Source organism: Castor canadensis, chromosome 16, assembly GCF_047511655.1.
Source record: "Castor canadensis chromosome 16, mCasCan1.hap1v2, whole genome shotgun sequence".
In the NCBI taxonomy this organism is placed as follows: Eukaryota; Metazoa; Chordata; class Mammalia; order Rodentia; family Castoridae; genus Castor; species Castor canadensis.
In genome coordinates this window covers 7,319,308-7,340,161 of record NC_133401.1, presented here as the reverse complement: position 1 = coordinate 7,340,161, position 20,854 = coordinate 7,319,308, and the positions used below count along the sequence as shown (strand labels likewise).

General features: G+C 49.8%; 1 protein-coding gene across 5 annotated transcripts; it reads left to right on the top strand.

Annotated features, from left to right (window-relative positions):
* Positions 1–375: 375 nt before the first annotated feature.
* Nphs1 (NPHS1 adhesion molecule, nephrin) lies at positions 376–20,359 on the top strand. 5 transcript variants are annotated; one of them, XM_074057005.1, is made up of 29 exons: positions 376–954; positions 1,052–1,267; positions 1,339–1,461; positions 1,662–1,790; positions 2,535–2,616; positions 2,950–3,053; positions 3,235–3,362; positions 3,451–3,622; positions 3,796–3,953; positions 4,171–4,315; positions 4,414–4,478; positions 5,951–6,134; positions 6,327–6,456; positions 6,616–6,788; positions 7,144–7,284; positions 7,367–7,507; positions 8,022–8,143; positions 8,826–9,000; positions 9,183–9,339; positions 9,435–9,586; positions 11,187–11,298; positions 11,384–11,565; positions 13,240–13,296; positions 15,120–15,239; positions 15,378–15,402; positions 15,508–15,583; positions 15,723–15,816; positions 15,905–16,020; positions 19,334–20,359. In XM_074057005.1, the coding sequence occupies exons 1-29, from the start codon at positions 897–899 to the stop codon at positions 19,463–19,465; spliced, it is 3,669 nt and encodes a 1,222-aa protein (XP_073913106.1). In that variant the 5' UTR covers positions 376–896; the 3' UTR covers positions 19,466–20,359. The 5 variants fall into 5 exon arrangements, 4 of the variants coding, with proteins under 4 accessions (XP_073913106.1, XP_073913105.1, XP_073913104.1 ...); XM_074057004.1 differs by having other exon boundaries at positions 4,414–4,538; positions 7,367–7,471; XM_074057003.1 differs by having other exon boundaries at positions 4,414–4,538.
* The last annotated feature ends 495 nt before the right edge of the window (positions 20,360–20,854 follow it).

Below are 20,854 nucleotides of genomic sequence, written 5' to 3'. Positions count from 1 at the left end.
CCACTGTCACATATACACACACACACATAGATAGTTTCCCTCTGTCCTATACTCGCCCAGTGTCACACAATCTGTACACTCTCCAGTTAGATGCCCGAAGTCACTGAGCTTGGAAGTAAGGGACTTGCCAAAGTTGTGCATCTACATTGGGAAGAGCTGGGGGTCATTTCTGCTCCCGACATGGTCCAGCTCATCTGCTTCCCATGTTGAACTGGGAGATGGCCCTGGAACTTGCTCTCCCAGGCCCTTGGGGTCATAGGACTGGGGAGGCACCCAAGAATGTTCCTGGCATGTGCTGACAGGGACTTTCAGGCTCCAGCTGGACCGGGAGGAGCCTGCAGTGCAGAGGCTGGGGCTGGAGAATTTGGGAGGGACCTGGAGGAGGCAGCAGTGTGAGGGTGAGCTCACCCACCACATCAGCCTCTTTGCTCTGTGAGTTCATGGAGCCTGCAGGACTGCAAGTAGCAGGTCCTCTCTGAGGGGCTGCGAGAAGGAGAGCAGGGGCAGGGGGTAGCAGGAGAGAATAAAGAGGAAGAGGCTGTGTGTGTGTGTGTCAGGGTACAGACCAAGACTGAGAGACAGGAACCAGCAGTCCTGTGGTCTCCAGTTGAAGGTGGGGGAGTTGGGGGAGTAAGGTGGGGGACTCAGAGATGTCTAGAGAGAAAGAGACTTAGGGAGGCAGAAAAGGAAACACAGAAACAAACTAGGAGAGAGAAACAGAGACAAAGAGACACTTTAGGGAGAGAGGAAAACAGAGAGAGAAAGTGAGAGAGTCAGAAAAAGAGAGACAAAAAGAAAACTAAGAGACAGACACAGAGAGAGAGACCCAGAGAAAGACAGTGGCACAGGCAGGTGGCAGGTGGTGGGCACTGTGGGAACCAGTCAGAAGACCTAGGATGGCCCTGAGGTCCCCCACCCAGGCTCGCCTGCTGCTCGTGGGGCTGCTAACCACAGGTGAGTGGGTTCTTAGACTTGGGCCCATGTGACCCTCCTTTCTCATCTTTGTTGCCTAGATTCTCTGCCCTTTCCTGATGACCCCTTGTATCCCCAGGCCTGGCCCAGTCTCCAACTCCAGCCTCAGTCCCTCGGGGCTTCTGGGCTTTGTCTGAAAACCTGACAGCTGTGGAGGGAGCCACAGTGGAGCTGCGGTGTGGGGTCAGAGCCCCTGGCAGTGTGGTACAGTGGGCCAAGGACGGGCTGCTTCTAGGCCCTGACCCTCGGATTCCAGGCTTCCCAAGGTACCGCATGGAAGGAGATCCTGCCAGAGGTGAGAGGTCAGAGTCTGAGACCCCAGTCCACTTCTAGAGGCTGTGGCCTTGACCTTGGTCTTCCCCACAGGTGAATTCCACCTCCACATTGAAGCATGTGACCTCAGTGATGACGCCGAGTATGAGTGCCAAGTTGGCCGTTCGGAGTTGGGCCCTGAGCTCGTATCTCCCAGAGTGATCCTCTCCATCCTGGGTATGAGTGAGAGACCCCCGCCCCAGAAGCCTCCAGTCTGGGCTTCTGGCCTTCTCCCTCCCCAGGCCCAGGAGTCCAGGCTTCCAGCCTGTTCTCTCTCAGACCCTGGGTATAGTGACTCCTTTCCTAAGCAAAGGAAACCTGGTCCAAACCCTCTCATCCTTGGTGGTGGAGGATAAGCCCTGACCCTCTCCCACCAGTTCCCCCAAAGACACTACAGCTGACTCCTGACGCGGGAGGTACAGTCACCTGGATAGCTGGGCAAGAGTATGTGGTCACCTGTGTGTCTGGGGATGCAAAGCCAGCACCTGATATCACCTTTCTCCAGAGTGAGTGTGGGTCAATTAGTGGCAGCAGCACACTCCTAGTGTGGGGATGGAGTGTGTGCCTACTCAGTGCCCTTCTAGGGGTCAAAAAATGTGTCATCCCTGAGACAGGGACCCAGGAACAGACATGGGAGATGCTGCGGCTAGCATGGGACTTGTTAGATGGGAGGGGACATGGGGGGGCATCCAGGAGATCACCAGACTGCTGGCCTGGGGCCCAAGAGAGGCTGAATCTCAAGTTGTATGTGGACAGTGATGGTGGGGGGCAGGTGAGAAGCTATAGATGGGGTGCAGGATAAAATGATACAGGATGCCAGGCACCAGTGGCTCACGCCTGAAATCCTAGCTACTCAGAAGGCAGAAGGCAAAGATCAGGAGGATTGCAGTTCAAAGCCAGCCCAGCCAGATCTTATCTTGAAAATACCCAACACAAAAAGAGCTGGTGGAGTGGGTTCAAGTGGTAGAGCACTTGCCTAGCTAATGTAAGGCCCGGAGTTCAAACCCCAGTACCACCGAAAGAAACAAGGATGTGAGGAGAAGGGAGAAGCCCAGTTCACAGCCTTAAAGACTTGGGTGTTCAGAGAGTCCTGAATGTGTGGAGGGGACAGAGCTGGTACTCCAGGGTCTTTTCCTCCAGAACAAGGAGGGAAGGGGCAGTGGGTTCACCCTGAGGGCTTCCAGGCCATGCTCCCCACAATCTACTTTCGGGGGAACCTAGCACACCTACAGCCCTCTTCTTGCCTCAAGGTGGACATACAATATCCCATGTCTCTGCTAACGTGAATGAAGGGTCCCAGGAGAAACTCTTCACCACAGAAGCCACTGTCAGGTGTGCGAGTTGGGAGTGCCTCCTATCCTGATCCCCAGATATCCCCATGAGAGCCCCATATCCCAGGGACTGAAGCATGGAAACTTGGGTTGGGTGTGGACATCTGCGACCCAATTCTTCACTTGGAACCTGACACATGGCAAGTCCAGTTCCAGGGTATTGAGCTCAAAGATTGGGCCTTCTGGGCCTCCAATTCCCATCCCAAATCTCTCCTAAAGGACTCCAGATCTTAGAGGAAATCAGGTGTGGGGACCTGGGATCCCCACTCTTCACTCTGACTCCCTAAACTTCAGGTGATGACTCTGACTTCAGAATTCCAACTTCCTATCCCAGGGTGACACCCCAGAGCTCTGACAATGGGCAGTTACTAGTCTGTGAAGGGTCCAGCCCAGCTTTGGACACCTCCATCAAAGCTTCAGTCGCCATGAATGTCCTGTGTACGTAGAGAACTGGACCAGCTGAGAATGGGGAGCATGATTTGGGGGCTCTGGAGGTGCTCATGGGGATTTTGGAAAATTCAGACAGTCAAAGGACAAACGGGGGAATTCAAAGGCAGGTTATGGGGTAAAAAGAATGGAAGGGCTCCCCAGGATCACTGAGTGACTTGCTGCTCCATAGTTCCCCCAGGACCCCCTGTCATCGAATGGCCAGGCCTGGATGAGGGCCATGTGAAGGCAGGACAGAACTTGGAGCTGCCATGCGTGGCCCAAGGGGGAAACCCACCAGCCACACTGCAGTGGCTGAAGGTGAACGCAGAGGTGGGCGTGGGGGTTGGGGGGAGGGCAGGGGACAGAAGCTGGCTCTGAGCTGGTCTGGGATTGTCCCTGTCTCCAGAATGGCCAGCCTGTGTCCACAGCATGGGGCACGGAACATGCCCAGATGGTGGCCCGAAGTGTGCTGGTGATGATTGTGCAGCCGGAAGACCAAGGGGCTCAGCTCAGCTGTGAAGCCTACAACAGTGTATCCACAGGGACCCAGACACGAAGCATCACACTGCAGGTCACCTGTGAGTCAGGGTGCCAGCTTCCCCTCTGTCAGCCCACATCTCAGAGAACTATCCACCTGGGTCTCCAAATTATGCCTCCCCAAAGACTTCATCATCTTTTCCCTGTCCATCTGGGCAGATCTGTGAGGACTCCAGCCCCACCTGTGTCTCTCTTCTGTCCATCTGTACTACAGTTCCCCCCAGTGCCATTAGGATCCTGGGATCTGCATCACAGTCTGAGAACAAGAATGTGACACTCTGTTGCATCACCAAGTCCAGTCGCCCTCCGGTCCTGCTGCGATGGTGGCTGGGCGGGAGGCAGCTGTTGCCCACAGAGGAGACGGTCATGGATGTGAGTAGCCTCAGGGGACTGAGGGTGTGACTGTTGGAGCTGGGAGAGGAGAATCTGACAGCCCAGATGTTCCTGGCCTTGAGGAGTCTGGTCTGTCCAGACAAAGGAGGGGGTGGAGACTGCACACATCTTTCTAGGAGTCTGGAGTTGACCCAGGCCTCTGGAATCATGAGTGGGCATGCCTCAGTCCCCAAGCTTGATGCTCCCTTTTTGCTAGGGCCTGCATGGTGGTCACATCTCCATGTCCAATTTGACCTTCCTGGTGCGGCGGGAAGACAATGGCCTGACCCTCACCTGTGAGGCCTTCAGTGACGCCTTCAGCAAAGAGACCTTCAAGAAATCGCTAACCTTGAATGTGAAATGTGAGTCCTACCCTGGCCTAGGAATCTCCAGGCTTCAGAGACCCCACCGTGAGGCCCAACCCAGACAGAGTAGTTACCCTTACCCCCTCTCCCCTCAGATCCTGCCCAGAAGCTGTGGATCGAGGGACCCCCAGAGGGGCAGCACCTCCGGACTGGGACCCGGGTGAGGCTGATGTGTTTGGCCATCGGGGGCAACCCAGACCCCTCCCTTACCTGGTACAAGGTGGGTGTCAAGTAGGGCTGTGGGATGGCCAGAAATGTGGGGACAACAAAGAGGTCCCTTTCTTTTTAGAATTTCGGGAAATATTGAAAAAAAAGAAAACAACCCTAAATTTCTTGAAAAATACTGCAGAGTCTGAATTTCGGCAGAGAACTGAAAGAAAAAAAAAAAAACACCACAAATACCATGATAATTAATGGAATTCTAGGAAAATTCTGAGAATTCTGGGAAAACAACTCTAGGATAAAAAAGGAATTCTGGATCAAGATTGGGAACTCAAGAGATAAGGAAATTAGTTCCATTGAAATTAAAAGAAATTCTGGTGAAAAATCTCAGAATTCATGGGAAATGTCAGGAATTTTAGGTGAAGACTTGGAATTCCATGGGCTGACGGAGTGACTCAAGTGGTAGAGTGCCTGCCTAGCAAGCTTGTGTTCCTGAGTCCAAACCCTAGTACCACAAAAAAAAAAAGGACTTGGAATTCCAGGAAAAAAAAAATACAGTGATATTTTGGGCAGAGGCTACATATTTTGGGAAAAGACTAGTAATTCCCCGGAATAAAGAACATCTATTAATATTAAATCTAAATCTTGAGATTAATAGTTAAGAGAAATCAAATTCCACTAAAATGAAAGGACATTCTGACAGAATTCTGGGAAAATCCTGGGAAGTTAGGGAGCTACAAGACATCCTAGGGGAAAATACTGGGAATCATAGAGTGGCGATGGAATTCCATTGTCATTGGATGGAAAAAAAAAAAGAAAAGATTAGGCTAGCAAGGGAATGTTGGGTAAGGATTCAGAAATCTAAGGAAAGACACTGGAGTTAAGGGATAGGTCAAAGGAAATCTTTGTGAAAAGTGGATATTTTAAGAAAAAGAACTGAGAATAGGAAAAAAAAAAAAAAACCGAAAGGATTCTATGGAAGGTTTGGGAATTTCAAGGGACTCTCCTGGCACTTAGTGTTTGATAAATATTGCAGTTATGTATTTGGGGAAGTAAGATTTTTTTTTTTTTGGCGGTACTGAGGTTCGAACTCAGGGCCTCAGGTCCCTCTAGGCAGGTACTCTACTACTTGAGCCACTCACCAACTCTTTTTTTCTATTGGGTATTTTCGAGATGGGGTGTTGTGAACTATTTAAACCGGTTGGCTTTGAACCGCGCGGATGCTCCTGATCTCTCCCTTCTGAGTTGCTAGGATTACAGGCGTGGGGCACCAGTGCCCAGCTGCGCCAAGGGTTCTTAATTCTAGTTCCCACTCTTTTACCCCAGCGGGGTGCCTGCTGATGGGGGTGCCTTTCCCTTATTATGCAGAGGCCCTGTGCTGGGGGCGATCAACCCCAACGCGGGTATCTCAGGACTGGATGGGGAGGACCAGGGTCCCCCCACTGTCCTCCAACCAGCTCTGATCTTCAGGACTCGCGTATCGTGACCGAGTCGCGACAGCCCCAGGAATCACGGGTGCAGCTGGGAAGTCTGGAGAAGTCGGGAAGCACCTTCTCCCGGGAGCTGGTGCTGGTCACAGGTCCGTCGGACAACCAGGCCAAGTTCTCGTGCAAGGCTGGCCAGCTCAGCGCGTCCACGAAGCTCGCAGTGCAGTGTGAGGGCGCGCGCGGCCGGGGGTGGGGGTGACGGACGCGGGGTGCAGATCCATGGAGCGGGGCGGGCGCGTGCGTGCTGTGAAGTCAGTTCTGGGTGAGACCCGACAGGGACCCGAAGTTGAGCGGGCCCTGGGGTCAAGATAGGGCGACTCCTCAACCTTGAGCCTCGCTCCTCCAACCCGCTCCCTAAGTTCCCCCAACCAACCTGACGATCGTGGCCAACACGTCGGCGCTGCGCCCCGGGGACGCCCTAAACTTGACGTGCGTCAGCGTTAGCAGCAACCCTCCGGTCAACCTGTCCTGGGACAAGGAGGGGGAGAGGTGAGCTCGAGAGGCCCCGCCCCCGGGCCTGGCCCCGCCCACTTCCGGCCGTTTCTCACCCCCGACCCTGCAGCCGCAGTCCTGCTCTGTAGCTCGCGTTGGTCTCGGGTCCCAAGTCTGCACCAGTCCTGGCCTGACTGACTCCCTGCCGGGTCACAGGCTGGAAGACGTGGCCGCACCGCCTCAGAGCGCCCCGTTCAAAGGCTCGGCTGCGTCCCGGAGCGTTTTTCTTCGGGTGTCATCCCGCGACCACAGCCACCGGGTGACCTGTCGCGCCCACAGCCCCGAGCTCCGCGAAACCGTGAGCGCCTCCTATCGCCTCAACGTGCTATGTATGTGCGCCGGCCTGGAACCCTGCTTGATCCCCTCCTGACCCTAAAACTAGTCTTCATCCTGACACTGTCCTCGACCCGACCTTTATCTGCCCGGCCTTTGATCACCTGACACCCTCCTGACACCTCTCTCCATTCTTACACTTGACCATGGCCTCTATCCTTTTCAGAAGCCGAATCTTAACTTCTATCCTGAGCCTTGCCCCTGACCTCAGCTCTGACATTACCTGTCCACAACCTTAGTTCTTCTAGTCATGACCCTGACTTTAACCCTTGAACTTGTGCCTGATCTCAACTCTAACCCTCACCCCGACCTTACCAACACTCTTGACTTCCTGGGGCGCCCCCTCCGAAGACCCTCCAGAGTTTCTGGGGGAGCAGGTGCTCGTGGTGACAGCGGTGGAGCAGGGCGAGGCACTGCTGCCTGTGTTGGTGTCTGCTAACCCCGCCCCCGAGGCCTTCAACTGGACCTTCCGTGGCTATCGCCTCAGTCCAGGTGCGAGAAGTAAGCACGGAAAGGGGTGCAGGTCCCCGAGGATGGGAGGGCCTGACAGGCCCCTTACCCTTTCCCTTCCCAGCTGGTGGCCCCCGGCATCGCATCCTGTCCGGTGGGGCTCTGCAGCTGTGGAATGTGACCCGTGCGGATGATGGCTTCTATCAGCTGCATTGCCAGAACTCGGAGGGTACTGCTGAAGCCCTTGTGCGGCTGGACGTGCATTGTGAGCCCCCTCAGCACTCGGGGCTCTGCAAGCCCTGTCTACCAAGTAAACCACACCCACCCAAGGAACTTTGCCCATTTGGAGTCTCCTCTGTGGAAGCTCTGCCCACCCAGGAATTACCACTAATCCTAGAATCTTCCAGTTTTGGAACCCCTGCTCACTAGAGCAACCCAATGTGGAATCTCTGTCCAAATATAGGCAGAGATCAGGCTGGGCATGTTTGTGCATGCCTGTAGTCTCAGCTACTGGGGGGAGGTTGGGAGGATGGTGGTTCCAAGCCAGTACAGAGCAAAAAGTTAGCAAGAGCCCATCTCAATCAGTAAGACAGGTGTGTTAGTACACACCTGGGATCTCAACTAGAGGGAGGCCAGAGGTAGGAGGCTCACAGTCCCAGGCAGCCACTGGCAAAAACAGGAGAGCCTATCTGAAAAATAACTAAAGCATAAAGGGCTAGGAGGCTACTCAGTCCACTGTGGAAGCCCCACCCCCACAGGACCTACTCTAAACATCACAGATGCTCCCACCATCCGTGCCCTCCAAGACCCCACTGAAGTGAATGTTGGGGGTTCCGTGGACATAGTCTGCACTGCTGATGCCAACCCCATCCTCCCAGAGATGTTCAGCTGGGAGAGGCTGGTAAGGAAACAGCCTCCAGTGAACGGAGGTGGGGCCGGGGGATGTGGTTTTCTGATTGTGAACAATTTGGGCGTGGGGGTCACACCTTTGTGGTCCTGTGTAACTATGTGTAACTGTTGAATGGATGAGTGGATAATTGATGGAGAGATAAATGGATGAATGGATGGGAAGGTAGATTTTTTTTGTTGTTTTTTGAGATAGTGTCTTGCTATGTAGTCTAGCCTGGCCTGGAACTTGCTATGTAGCCTGGTTTGGCCTTGAACTCAAGATCCTTTTGCCTCTGCCTCCCAAGTACTGGAATTACAGCACCACTACAACCAGCCTGATAGATATTTTTTTTAGTTGTGCCCTGGGGATTGAACCCAGGGAGTTGGGCATGTGAGACATACACTTGACCGCTGAGCTGCATCCACAATCTGTAGACAGTTCAATGAATGGCTGGATTGGTAGATGGACTGATAAATAGAAGAGTGGTAGGACCAATTAGACAAATGTTGCATGATGGATGAATGGGCGAATTGGATAAATGGTTGGATGAATGACAGGAGAGATTTCACTGTTAGTAGGTTTGTGGAGGATGATTATGGCTGGGAGAATGAGGCTACAGGTGGGAGGGACACAGCTTGGGGATGATGGATTTGGGGCCAGATTCCAAACCAAATCCTGCATCTTGGTTCTCCAGGGGGAAGAGGAAGAGGAGGACGATAGCATGGATGACATAGAGAAGATGTCAAAAGGATCCACGGGGCGTCTACGGATTCACCATGCCAAACTGGCCCAGGCTGGTGCCTACCAGTGCATTGTGGACAATGGGGTGGCACCTCCAGCCCGAGGGCTGGTCCGCCTTGTTGTCCGATGTGGGTAACACACAAACAGATGCATGCATTTATGAGTGTGATGGGGTGAATGGGTAGAGAGCCGTGAGGGTCACTGATGGACAGAGGAGCGGGTAGATGGATGGATGGGTGGAAGGCCTGTCACTAAGCCCCCAGCTCTTGTACCCTCTACATGCCTCATGGTGACCCACCACCTGGCCTAGATGCCCCCCAGGTGGAACATCCCACCCACCTGTCTAAAGTGGCTGCCTCTGGAGACAGCACCAGTTCCGCCACTCTGCACTGCCGTGCCCGAGGTGTCCCCAACATCGTCTTTACTTGGACCAAAAACGGGGACCCTCTGGATCTCCAGGATCCCAGGTGAACCCGGGCACAGCCAGCCAGCACTCCAGCCTCAACTGCGGTTCCCCAGCCCCAGCTCCCCTCCCTGAGTGCCTGCCCCACCTTCTCTCCAGGTACACAGAGCACACGTACCACCAGGGCGGGGTCCACAGCAGTCTCCTGACCGTTGCCAATGTGTCTGCAGCTCAGGACTACGCACTCTTCACATGCACTGCCACCAACCCCCTCGGCTCGGACCACACCAACATTCAGCTCGTCAGCATTAGTATGAAGGGGGGGACTGGGAGGGCTCCAGGGGTCTCCTTGGGTCAACTCTGCTATCTCTGATTGGTCCAGTCTGACAGAGTTCCTGACACCTGAGGGAGGTTTCTGAGTGACAATGGGGTTTCTAACTGCCTTGAAAATCCTCCTGAGAAACTGGATCTTTTTTTTTTTCTTTGAGTTCAAACCCTTAGTTTGAACTCAGGGCCTCATGCTTGCCAGGCAGGCACTGTACCACTTGAGCCACTCCACCAGCCATTTTTTGTGATAGGTTTTTCCAAAGAGGGTCTCTCAAACTATTTACCCAGTGAAGGCTTCAAATGGCGATCCTCCTGATCTCTGCCTTCTGAATAGCTAGGATTACAGGCGTGAGCCACTGGTGCCCAGCTGGAGACTGGATCTTCAGAGAAACCCACAACAAAGACCAAAAATATCTTCTGTAGCCATATGTGGTCCAGACTGGCCTCAACTCTCCATCCTCCTGCCTCAGCCTCTAGAGTGCTGGGGTTACAGGCCTGTGCCAACACGTCCACATTGTTTGTTTATTCAAAGGTTCTTTATAGTGGTCTGTTAGAATCCCCACAGGAAATAAAATTCTTTCTTTTCAGAACAGTTGTGTGGAAATACTAGAGTTAAATTTCATTGGCTCCACTTGAATCCCAGCTCATCTCTGAACCAATCAGCTGGTCAGGGGAAGCAACACTCTGATTGGTCAGGCCTGGTCCCAGGTTTAGAAGGAATGGACTCACTTCAATCAGAAGTATGTGGCCTGAGAGTGTAGTAGTGTGATTCTCCAAAGGAAATTTAGGGTGTTGTCACTAGAAGAAATGAGGGGATTAAATAACTATGACGTCAGCACAAAAAAATCTACTACAAGAATCGTATGTATGCATGTGTGATTATATATGATATGTATTATTTGCATAGTCACCTAGTCACTAAAATTTACTTGTAATCATCACACCAATATTCATGGTGCTTTTGTGGTCATTTGAAGACATGTACCGAGGGATGAAAAATTTGAGTCACTAAGTGGGTGCGTTCCTAGCTGACACCGAAGGCAGCTGACACTGTCTTTTTGTTCCAGCTGTCATACTGTAAATAAGTGTCCTTTTAGAGGCTTATTTAGTGTGGTGCTTCTTTTTTGTGTTTTGTTGCTGTATTTGTTATTTAAAATGGTCCCCAAGCACAAAGCTGAAATATTGTCTAGTGTTCTAGCACGAGAAGACTGTGACTGCTTTTGGGAAAAATACAGGTGTTGGATGAGCTTTGTTGAGGCAGGAATGATGTGTGTTCAATGTTAGCGAATCGACAATACGTATTAAACAAGGTGTCTGCAATGGAAGTGGACATAACACCAGATGGTGCATTGATTGGCTGATGGAAATGCTGTGATGAGAGGCCCACGGGAGCCTAAGGCTGCATTTCACTGAGAAGCAGCAGTTTGGTATTTTCTAACTCCCTCTCACAGTGACCTTACTGAGCAGAATGAACATGAATGACAAGAATCAAATGTGTATTTTAGATCATCCATTGGAAAAACCTGGGAGGAATGTTCTAGAATCCTTTTGTATCTTCTATTTCCCCATTATTTTTTTCCACAGGCCGCCCTGACCCCCCAGTGGGATTGAAGGTGGTCAGCATGACCCCCCACTCGGTGGGGCTGGAGTGGAAGCCTGGCTTTGATGGTGGCTTGCCTCAGAGGTTCAGAATCAGGTGAGTCCCTGTCCCCATAAGACGGGTGTGGCAGACAGTGGTGCTGGGGCACTCTGCTGAACTGACTGTCCTCCCTCTCACGCAGGTATGAGGCCCTGGAGACTCCAGGGTTTCTCTATGTGGATGTCCTGCCACCCCAGGCCACCACCTTCACGCTGACTGGGCTGCAGCCGTCTACAAGATACAGGGTCTGGCTGCTGGCCAGCAATGCCCTGGGGGACAGTGGGTTAGCTGAAAAGGGGATCCAGCTCTCTATCACTACCCCAGGTGGGGACACAGTCTTAGGCAGCCTGGAAAGATCCTCTGAGAACTTACAGTGTAGTATAGTGAAATAGACACTATTATTTTCCCCTTTTAGAGATAAAGCAACTGAGACCAAAGAAGTTAAGCAAATTGACCAAGGCCACACAGCTAGGAAGAGACACAAGTGAGATTGAAACCCAGACAGATGAGTTCCAGAAACCAGCTTTTAGTCTGTCTGGTTGTGTTACTGACCAAGGGGAACTAGAAAATAGTTTGTATTGAATGAAAATAAAAACATATAAAATTTGGAGTTCAGATGAAGCTGTGCTTAGAAGAAAATGTATGTTTATATTAGATTAAAAACCCAGTAAGACTTAAAGTGGACATTCTAAGTTTCCATCTTAAGAAACTAGAGAAAAGCCTGGTGCCAGTAGCTCACACCTGTAATCCTAGCTACTCACAAGACAGAGATTAGGAGGATCCTGGTTCAAAGCCTGCCCTCAGCAAATAGTTCCAGAGACCCTATCTCGAAAAAAAACCTATCACAAAAAAAAAAAAAAAAAAAGGGGGAGTGGTGGAGTGGCTCAAGGTGTAGGCCCTGAGTTCAAACTCCAGTACCACAAAATAAAGGAACTAGAAAAAGCACAAATTAAGCCCAAAGCAAAGAAGAAAATAATAAAGAGTAGAAGCTAATGTATAGAAAATCAAGTGGAGAAATGAACGAACAGCAAGTTAGTTCTCTGATTAGGACAAGGGAGAGAAGACACAACTTATCAGCAAGGAAAGAAGGGACACTTATGGACTCCACAGGCACGCAGCGGAGTCTTAGAAACCATTATGAATGACCTTAGGTCAGTAGATTCAGTAACTTTTATTGAAATGGTCAAGTTCCTTGAAAATGACCAGGCAGTATATTGTAATTCCTGCAAGGACTGTTGAATAGTGGTTAATTCCACAGGGCCTGGTTCGGAGGAGCCAGGATTCTAGTCCACCCCTCCTACTACCACTTCCTAGTTTTGTGGCCTTTAGGCTGTGCCTCAGTTTCTAAAGCTAACATTTGTCACACACCTTTCTGCCTCAGTTTCTGGAAGTGAGTCTGATCTCAGATACTTGTGAGGATTCACTGAGTTAATGTATCTGCAGGGCTTTTAGAAAGGCCCAGCACAGAGTGTCTAACTGTTAAATGCCTCTGCTTGCCTCTTTTTACTTTGCCCATGAAAGCTTCCTTACAGCCCCAACATTGTAGGTTGCTCACACTTGTAATCCCAGCACTTGGGAGGGGGTGGCTAATTGAAGCAGGAAGATCATGAGTTCAAGGCCAGCCAAGGCTACATAGTGGGTGCTGGTGGCTCACGCCTGTAATCCTAGCTACTCAGGAGGCAGGGATCAGGAGGATTGTGATTTGAAACAAGCCCAGGCAAGTAGTTCAATATGATTATTACTAAAATTAAATATGAATTATCATTTAACATATTGCCAGTATCATAGGCAGTTTCCAGGTATTAGTTACTAATTTTTGTGGTAATGGGAATTGAACTTGTTAAGCAAGTGCTCCACCATCTGAGCCCTACAGGTATCTTTGAAATATCCCTAAGAAGCCTCGTCTCAATTCCCATGAGTTTCAAAGCGAGCTGAAAAGCTTCAGAGGCTGAGAAATCCTTAAGGTTTAGTATTCATTTGCAGTCTGTCACCCCGCAGGCCTGGACCAGCCTTCTGGAGAACCTGATCTCCAGCTGCCCACAGAGGAGCCAGCAGGCAAGTCCTCAGTTCCCTGAGCTGCCCCTCCCCTACCTTCTGCTCTCTGATACACCTCCTGCCCCTGTGTTTGCAGCTGCTTAAGACTCCCGTTTGCATCCTTAGCTCTTCCTCTTGCCTGGGGACATCAGTTTTCTTTCTTCTTAATTTGGTTTAATTCTAAAAGGATTAGCTGACTCTGTTAGGCTGTCAGTTACCTTTAGCGACATATCAAACCACCCCAACATGGGCGCTTATCATCAGCACACACTGTTTCCCACAATTCTGAGTCTGGTGGAACAGGTCTAGTTCTAGTCTGGGTTGGTTTGAATCATCCCTACGGTCAGCTGGCAGCCGGGCTGGGCCTGGTTGGCCTAGGATGCCCTCCTCCTCGTGTGTGTGTCTAACAGTAATGGCTCTTGGTTGGGACAATGCTGACAATTGGATTGTGACTATCTCTCCTTGGTGTATTCACATAGAGGTGGTCACAGGGGTCCAAGAACAGCAAGACAGGGTAAGCTCTAATTTACCAGCACTTTTCAATTTTCTGATTCTGCCTTATTTGCTGTTGTCCCATTGGCCAAAGCAAGTCACGTGGGTCAATGTAGAGCCAGCATGGAAGGGGCTTTGTCAAGAGCATGGGATATGAGGTGACCCATTGTGACCATTTGGCCATCAATCCTCTTCAGAGCAAAGGTTGCAAGTGACAGAAATACAACTATTGCCAGCACTAAAAATTCCAAGTATGGCTGCATTTACATGCTCAATATGTCCAAAAATGTTAGAGAGACACCACCTCAGTTAATAAGCCAGATATGGTGGTGCCTACCTATGATCCCAGATAAACAGGAGATGTAAGCAGGATTGAGGTCCAGGGTTGGTCCTGGCTAAAACATGGCACTCTACCTAAAAAGTAATGAAAGCAAAAAAGGGCTGGAGGCATAGATCAAGTGGTAGAGCACTTGCCTAGCAAGCACAAGGCCCTGAGTTCAAACTCCAGTACCCCCTCACCCCCCAAAAAAAGATGTACATTGGGGATTTCTTTCTCACACTCTCTCAACTTCACCTTCACTTGTGAGGCCTTCCCAGGGTTTTCCATCAAGAGAGCAAAGAAGCCCTCACACCCTTCCAGGTTTTGTCCCACTCCTTAGCAGCCTGTGTATGCATCCTACTGTCAGTCTCTGAACCAATGGAGAGGGGGATGGGCGATCTGGTGGGCCAGACTGGGCCCTGCGTCCACCATGGAGCCCTGCCTGGGCTCCCCAAGGGAGCACAAGTGCCATTAGCAGAAGATGGCACTTAGATGCCTTCTTAGAGGAAATCAGTCTTGTCCTGAGGGACACAGCAACCTGATATGGCTAGGACGGAAAGTAGTAGAAAAGTCATTTGGGAAGGACTTTCACAGGGTGACCAGGAGTCTGCTTGAGATATTGAAGACAGGATATTGAAGACAGACACTTGACTATTCCAAGGCTCAGAGGTGTGACTGCTTTTATAATTCTGGAAATGGCTGGTGACTTATTTGTATGGCCCAAAGAGCCACTCTTTGGCTTTATGGCTGTGAGCAAGGCTGGAGTGGGAAGAAGACTCAAATGTCCAGCTAAGTAACTCAGGCTCCCCCAGTCCCGAGACAGGGCTCAGGGGAGGACAGGACCATGAACTTGAGAAAGGAGTCACCTGTCCTTGGGTGGCCAGGACGGGTGAGGACACAGACCCCTACACATTTGCTTCTTTGACCTTGGGAAAGGGCATTGCTAGGCCAGGGACAGGCTTTCTCAGAGAGCCCTGCTCCTGGCCTACTGCCCGCTGTTTCAGGCTTACTGAGGAACGTCTTTTTCTCCTAGAGCCATCGAGGTTGCCTATGCTGCCTGTGCTGTTTGCAGTTGGGGGTCTTCTGCTGCTTTCCAATGCCTCCTGTGTTGGAGGGTTCTTCTGGCGGCAGAGACTGAGGCGGCTGGCAGAGGGTGAGGAGACACCTAAGGTGGAGACCCAGTGGTGATGGGGACCCTGGGGTGGCTGCCTATTGAAGGTCAGCCTAGGGCCAGGTGGGTTTGAATGGGAGTCTCTGACCGCCACCCCTTGCCTTCCCCTGTTTCTGTCAGGTGTCTCAGAGAAGACAGAGACAGGGTAAGGGGGATGTTTTCCTGTAATGAAGGCTTTGAGGGAGGAGGTTTGGGGTGATGGTGGCAGAAGGTCAACACCCAACTTTCATACACACTTCCCTCCTGGAAGGTCGGAGGAGGACCGAGTCAGGAATGAGTATGAGGAGAGCCAGAGGACTGGGGACCGGGACACTCAAAGCTCCACGGTGAGTGGGGGTGACTGGGACAGCCCCACTGAGAGGGTGAGAAACTCCACCATTAGTGTCGGCTTAATCATTGCCCTTTGCTGGAACTACGGAGTCCAAGGAAGGAAAGGACTTGGCGTGTTTTTTGTGTGTGCAACAGGTTAGCATAACACAAGGAGAGCCATATTACCATCCCATGAGGGACTTCAGCCCTCAGCTGCCCCCCATGCTGGAGGAGGTGTCCTATTCCCGAGGTGAGTTGGAACCACACCAGGGATCCTCACCTTCTGAGGTACCCCTGGCTGAGTGCCCTGATCATCCTTCTTTCCATGCCAACTTCAGCCTGCACAGATTTTGAGGATGAGGACATGGCCTTTCCTGGACACCTGTATGATGAGGTGGAGAGAGCACATGACCCACCTGGGACCTGGCAACCCCTCTATGATGAAGTACAGATGGTGAGATTTGTGTCACCAGCCCACCTAGGCTGGACACCCACCTCCTACTGCTTGTATCAGTTAGGATAAGTGAGCTGCTGTGATAAAAAGGCCATAATACAGTGGCCTAAAAAAGAGACCCTATAGTCAGGTGTCATGGTACATGCCTGTAATCCCAGAACTTTCAAGGCTGAGGCAGGAGGATCACAAGTTTGAGGCCAGCCTGGGCTGCATAGTGAGACTGTCACAAATAAGCAAACAGACAAATAAGGAAACACAGTCTGTTTCTTTCTCGCTTAACTGTCAGACACAAGCCCTGTTGTGCATGGTTATTCAGAATCCAAAGTTCTTTCTATTGTGTTGCTCTGCCATCTCTTGGCACACCCATAGTCCAGGTCCGTATGGATGGGCCATCTGGGGGTATCAGCTGGAAGGAAAGGGAGAAGAGAGTAAGGTGGAGGCATAGCCCTATTTTGTGGTTTTCAGGTAGGTTTCCATATCACTTCTGCTCTCTTCTCATTGGTCAGAACATAGTCACATAGCTTGCCTGGGTGCAAAGGAGGCTGGGAAATGTAGTCTACCTGGCAGCTACCTGCCTCACTACATGTTGCTGTGGCAGAAGGAAGGGAGGCACTTCTTTGGATAATTAGCCATCTCCACCACACTGGTTAAGCAGCTAGACAGAAAGAATTTTCCCCACAGTTGAAAAGTTAAGAGATAGAATTGTCTTCAGGAACAACCAGGTCCTGAATTCCCTCCCCAGACTTTTCCTAACAAATCCAGGTTTCTAACCTAGAAAGACAATGTCTCTTTTCTCATAGCTCCAAACGCCCAGCGCTACACTTACTGGTCTAGCTGTGGTCACATACTCAGGCTGAGCCAACTGTCAGTGGTTGTCAGGGGATAGAATATGCAGAGCGAATTGGCCAGGTCAAGGCGCACCAATGGAATTGGGGAGTAGAGGCCAATCCTACTCAATTCACAGGATGGAGAGTGGGAGAGGACAGAGAACCCAGAGGGAAGTGACAATGGTGGCTGGCAGGTGAAAACGACGCACAAACATCTTGACTTTCTATCCATAGCCCCACATTAAGGGAGGTGGGACAGAAATTCTGGCCTTAATTTTTTTTTTTTTTTTTGGTGATACTAGGGATTTAATTCAGGGGCACTTGTGCTCTATCTCTTGAACCACACCCCCAGCCATTTTTCTTTCTTTCTTTCTTTCTTTCATTTGTTCTTTTTTGGTACTGGGATTTCAATTCAGGGCCTCCACCTTGAGCCAGTCCACCACCCCTTTTTTTGTGATGGGTTTTTTTTTTTCAAGATAGGGTCTCATGAACTATTTGCCTGGGCTGACTTCGAACTGCAGTCCTCCTGATCTCTGCCTCCTGAGTGGCAAGGATTACAGGTGTGAGCCACTGGCACCCAGCTTACTTATTTTTCAGATAACTTATTGTACTTTTTCCCAGACTGGACCTTGCTTCTCCTACTGCCACCTCCCAAGTAACTGGGATTTCACCACAATTCTCATTTTGTTTTGTTTTTTGTTTTGTGGAACTTGGATTTGAACTCAGGGCTAAACAGGTGCTCTACGACTTGAGCCATGCTTCCAGTCCAACCCAGCTTGTTTTGGGGTTTTTTTTTTTTTTGGTACTGGATTTGAACTTAGGACCTCATGCTTGCTAGGCAGGTGTTCTTACTGCTTGAGCCACTCCACCAGCCCTGGGTTGGGTATTTTTCGAGATAGGGTCTCTCAAACTGTTTGTCCAGTGCTGACTTTGAATGGCCATCCTCCTGATCTCTGCCTCCTGAGTAGTTAGGATTACAGACCCAGCTTGTTTTTAAGGTGGGATTGACCAGACTGGCCTTGAACTGCAACCCTCCCAACTCTACCTCTTGAGAAGCTGGGGTTATAAGCATGTGGATTTCACTCTGTAGCCACGTGCCACCCCATGCAGTCATCTCAGATCTTTACTCCCTCCCATTAAAGAAATGCACTGCTGTCCATGGTGCTGAACCACAGGGGCCTTGGAGAGCACAGATGGGGTCAGACATAATATTTTGGGCTTCGTGGGAGGTATGGTCTTCCTCAAAACTACTCGCTCAGCTCTGCCACAGTAGGGTAAAAGCAGTCAGCTAATACATAATTGACTGAGTAAGTAAGGCTGGATTCCAGTGAAACTTTACAGTTGGACACTGAAATTTGAATTTCACATAATTTTCTTATGTCCCAAATATTACCCTTCTTTGATATTTCTCAACAACTTATAAATATCAACCCATTCTTAGCTCTCAGGTGATGCAAAAACAGGTGGCAGGCCATTTTTGGTTCATGGGCTAGTCTGCTGTAAGATTTGCGGAGCTAAACCACTGTTTTAGAACAAAGCACACCAGGTCCAGCCAGGACCATGCTTTATGGTCATTTTTGTCTTCCCCACTTGATGGAAGAGGTGTTTTGAAAGGCACAGGGCTCACAAACTCAGGACTCACGCCCCACAGGTGCTTCAGCCAACGTCACGAGCTTTCGCAAGGTTTCATATTCCTGATGTTTAAGTTATTTTTCCTACATGAAATCATAGGATATCTTGGACTTGCTTCAGAGTAATCCATTTGGAGAGTTGGGCATGATGTCGCATGCTTGTCATCCCAGCACTGGGGAGACTGAGGCAGGAGGATTGCAAATTCCAGGCCAGCCTGGGTTACGTAGTGACACCCTGTCTTAAAAAATAAAATTACCACCACCATCATTACCCACTTGGTGGAAGTGAAGGATGAGAATATTTAGATAAATTGAGATTGGCCTGGGACTGGGGAGTGTGGCTCAAGTGGGAGAGTGACTGTCTAGCAAGCATGAGGTCTCGAGTTCAAACCCCAGTACTGCCAACAATTTTTTTTCCCAAAAATGATGGAGTGTAGGTTGATGCTGCTGAATTTGGTGATGGGTATGTGGGATTCATGAAGCAGTTCATTATAACCACTGTCTTCTTGCTGGGCACCAGTGGCTCACACCTGTTATCCTAAGTACTTAGGGACAGGAATTAGGAGGATTGCTGTTTGAAGCCAGCCTGGGCAAATAGTTTACATGACCCTATCTTGCAAAACTCCACTTGGCAGAGTGGCTCAAGTGGTAGCAAGCATGAGGTCCCGAGTTCAAACCCCAGTACTGCCAAAAAATAATAATTATAATTAGAGTCTTCTCTGTGTATGTTGGGTCTTTGTATAATTAAAGAGTTCAAGCACTTCTTTCCTGTGAAGTTGAGCTGGGAGGTACGTCCTCCGAGCCGTGGTGATGTCTCTGTCATCTCTCTAGTGTTCTAACCACTTCTCCCATCAGGGCCCCTACGACCGCCACTGGCCTGAAGACAAGTACACAGATCCACGAGGAATCTATGACAAGGTGGCAGGAGACTTGGACATGGTGGAATCTGATCCTCTACCCTTTGAGCTGAGGGGCGATCTGGTGTGAGAGCTTTCTCAACGTCCCTGTCCTATGCCCCCAGGACAATATGTTCCCATGGTCCTTTTCGCTCCTGCCTGGCTGAGCTTGTGAAAAGAGCCCATAAGACATGAGGGATGGGCTTCTTAGAAGAGGACATGGGAGATGTAAGTGACAGAATGTGGCACAAGCTGGCTCTTTCCACGGTGGGCTTCAGAAACAGAACTTCCCCAAAGGAGCAGAACAATTACATCAAATAATGAAAAGCTATTTTAAGGGTCTTTATGCTTTTTGAAGTAAAATTTTAAGAAGTGGGAAAAACATACTAAAAGTTCAGTTCAGGGCTGGAGACATAGCTTGGTGGTAGAATGCACGCTTAGTATGTGTGGGGTCCTGGGTTCCATGCCCAGAACTGCAAAACAAAAACAGAAACAAAACCCTCAGTTTAGTTTCAGTTCAATTACATCTGAAGTAGTGAATAATAATAAGTGGAATTTATACACCATTGTTGTGTCATATCTCCTCGGGTTTTATTTTCCACAGTATCTAAAACATTTTGTATAAACTATGTCACATAAAAACATAAAAATACTATCAAAAGAACATAGATGCAAATGAATACAAACTATAATTTCATTTATAGATGAAGTTAATTTATTATACTATGGTTATAGAAACAAATGCCTTGTTCTTACAAAATGCTCACTATTATATATTTAGGTTTTTGTGGCTTCAACTTATTCTCAAACATCTGTGTAAATTTACATAGAGATAGAAAAGAAAAACAAATGTGGCAAAATGTTGACATGGGAGATTGTGAGTAAAGTGTGTATTGGAATTCCTTGGGCTGTTCTTAGAACTTTTCTGTTGGCTTGAAATGATGTCAATTTGAAAGTTAAAATTAAAAAATTATTATAAGCTGGACCCAGGGGCCCATGCCTGCAAATCTTAGCTACTTGGGAGGCTGAGAATGGGAGGATCATCGTTTGAGATCAGACTGGGCAAAAAAATTCATAAGATTCCCCCATCTCAACCAGTTAAAAAGTTGGGTGTGGTGGTGGGTGCCTGAAATCCCTGCTATACAGAAACTGTAAATAGGAGGATCATAGCTGGGCATAAACACGAGACCCTATTTGAAAAATAAGTAATGCAAGAAGGGCTGGAGTGTGCTCAAGTGGTAGAGTACCTGCCTGGCAGTGCAAGGCCCTGAGTTCAAATATGTATATGATGCGTGACAATGCTACAGAAGCAAAGAATACAGCGCATCCGGCCTCTTGGGCTAAGGAACGCTTCGGTTCTTTCCAGCTTTCGTTGGCCATGCCATCTTCTGTCTGTCCCCCAGCAGATATCCTCCATTTCCCCCTGTGAACTTGGCTTTGTTCATTGCCCATAGGTAATGCTTCTCCCAGGACTGGCCAC

Coding starts and splice junctions, on each gene's coding strand:
- Nphs1 (XM_074057003.1), top strand. CDS start 897: ATGGCCCTGAGGTCCCCCACCCAGGCTCGCCTGCTGCTCGTGGGGCTG. Junction 9,587..11,186: donor CATTCAGCTCGTCAGCATTA/GTATGAAGGGGG, acceptor TTTTTTCCACAG/GCCGCCCTGACCCCCCAGTG. Junction 11,299..11,383: donor CCTCAGAGGTTCAGAATCAG/GTGAGTCCCTGT, acceptor CCTCTCACGCAG/GTATGAGGCCCTGGAGACTC.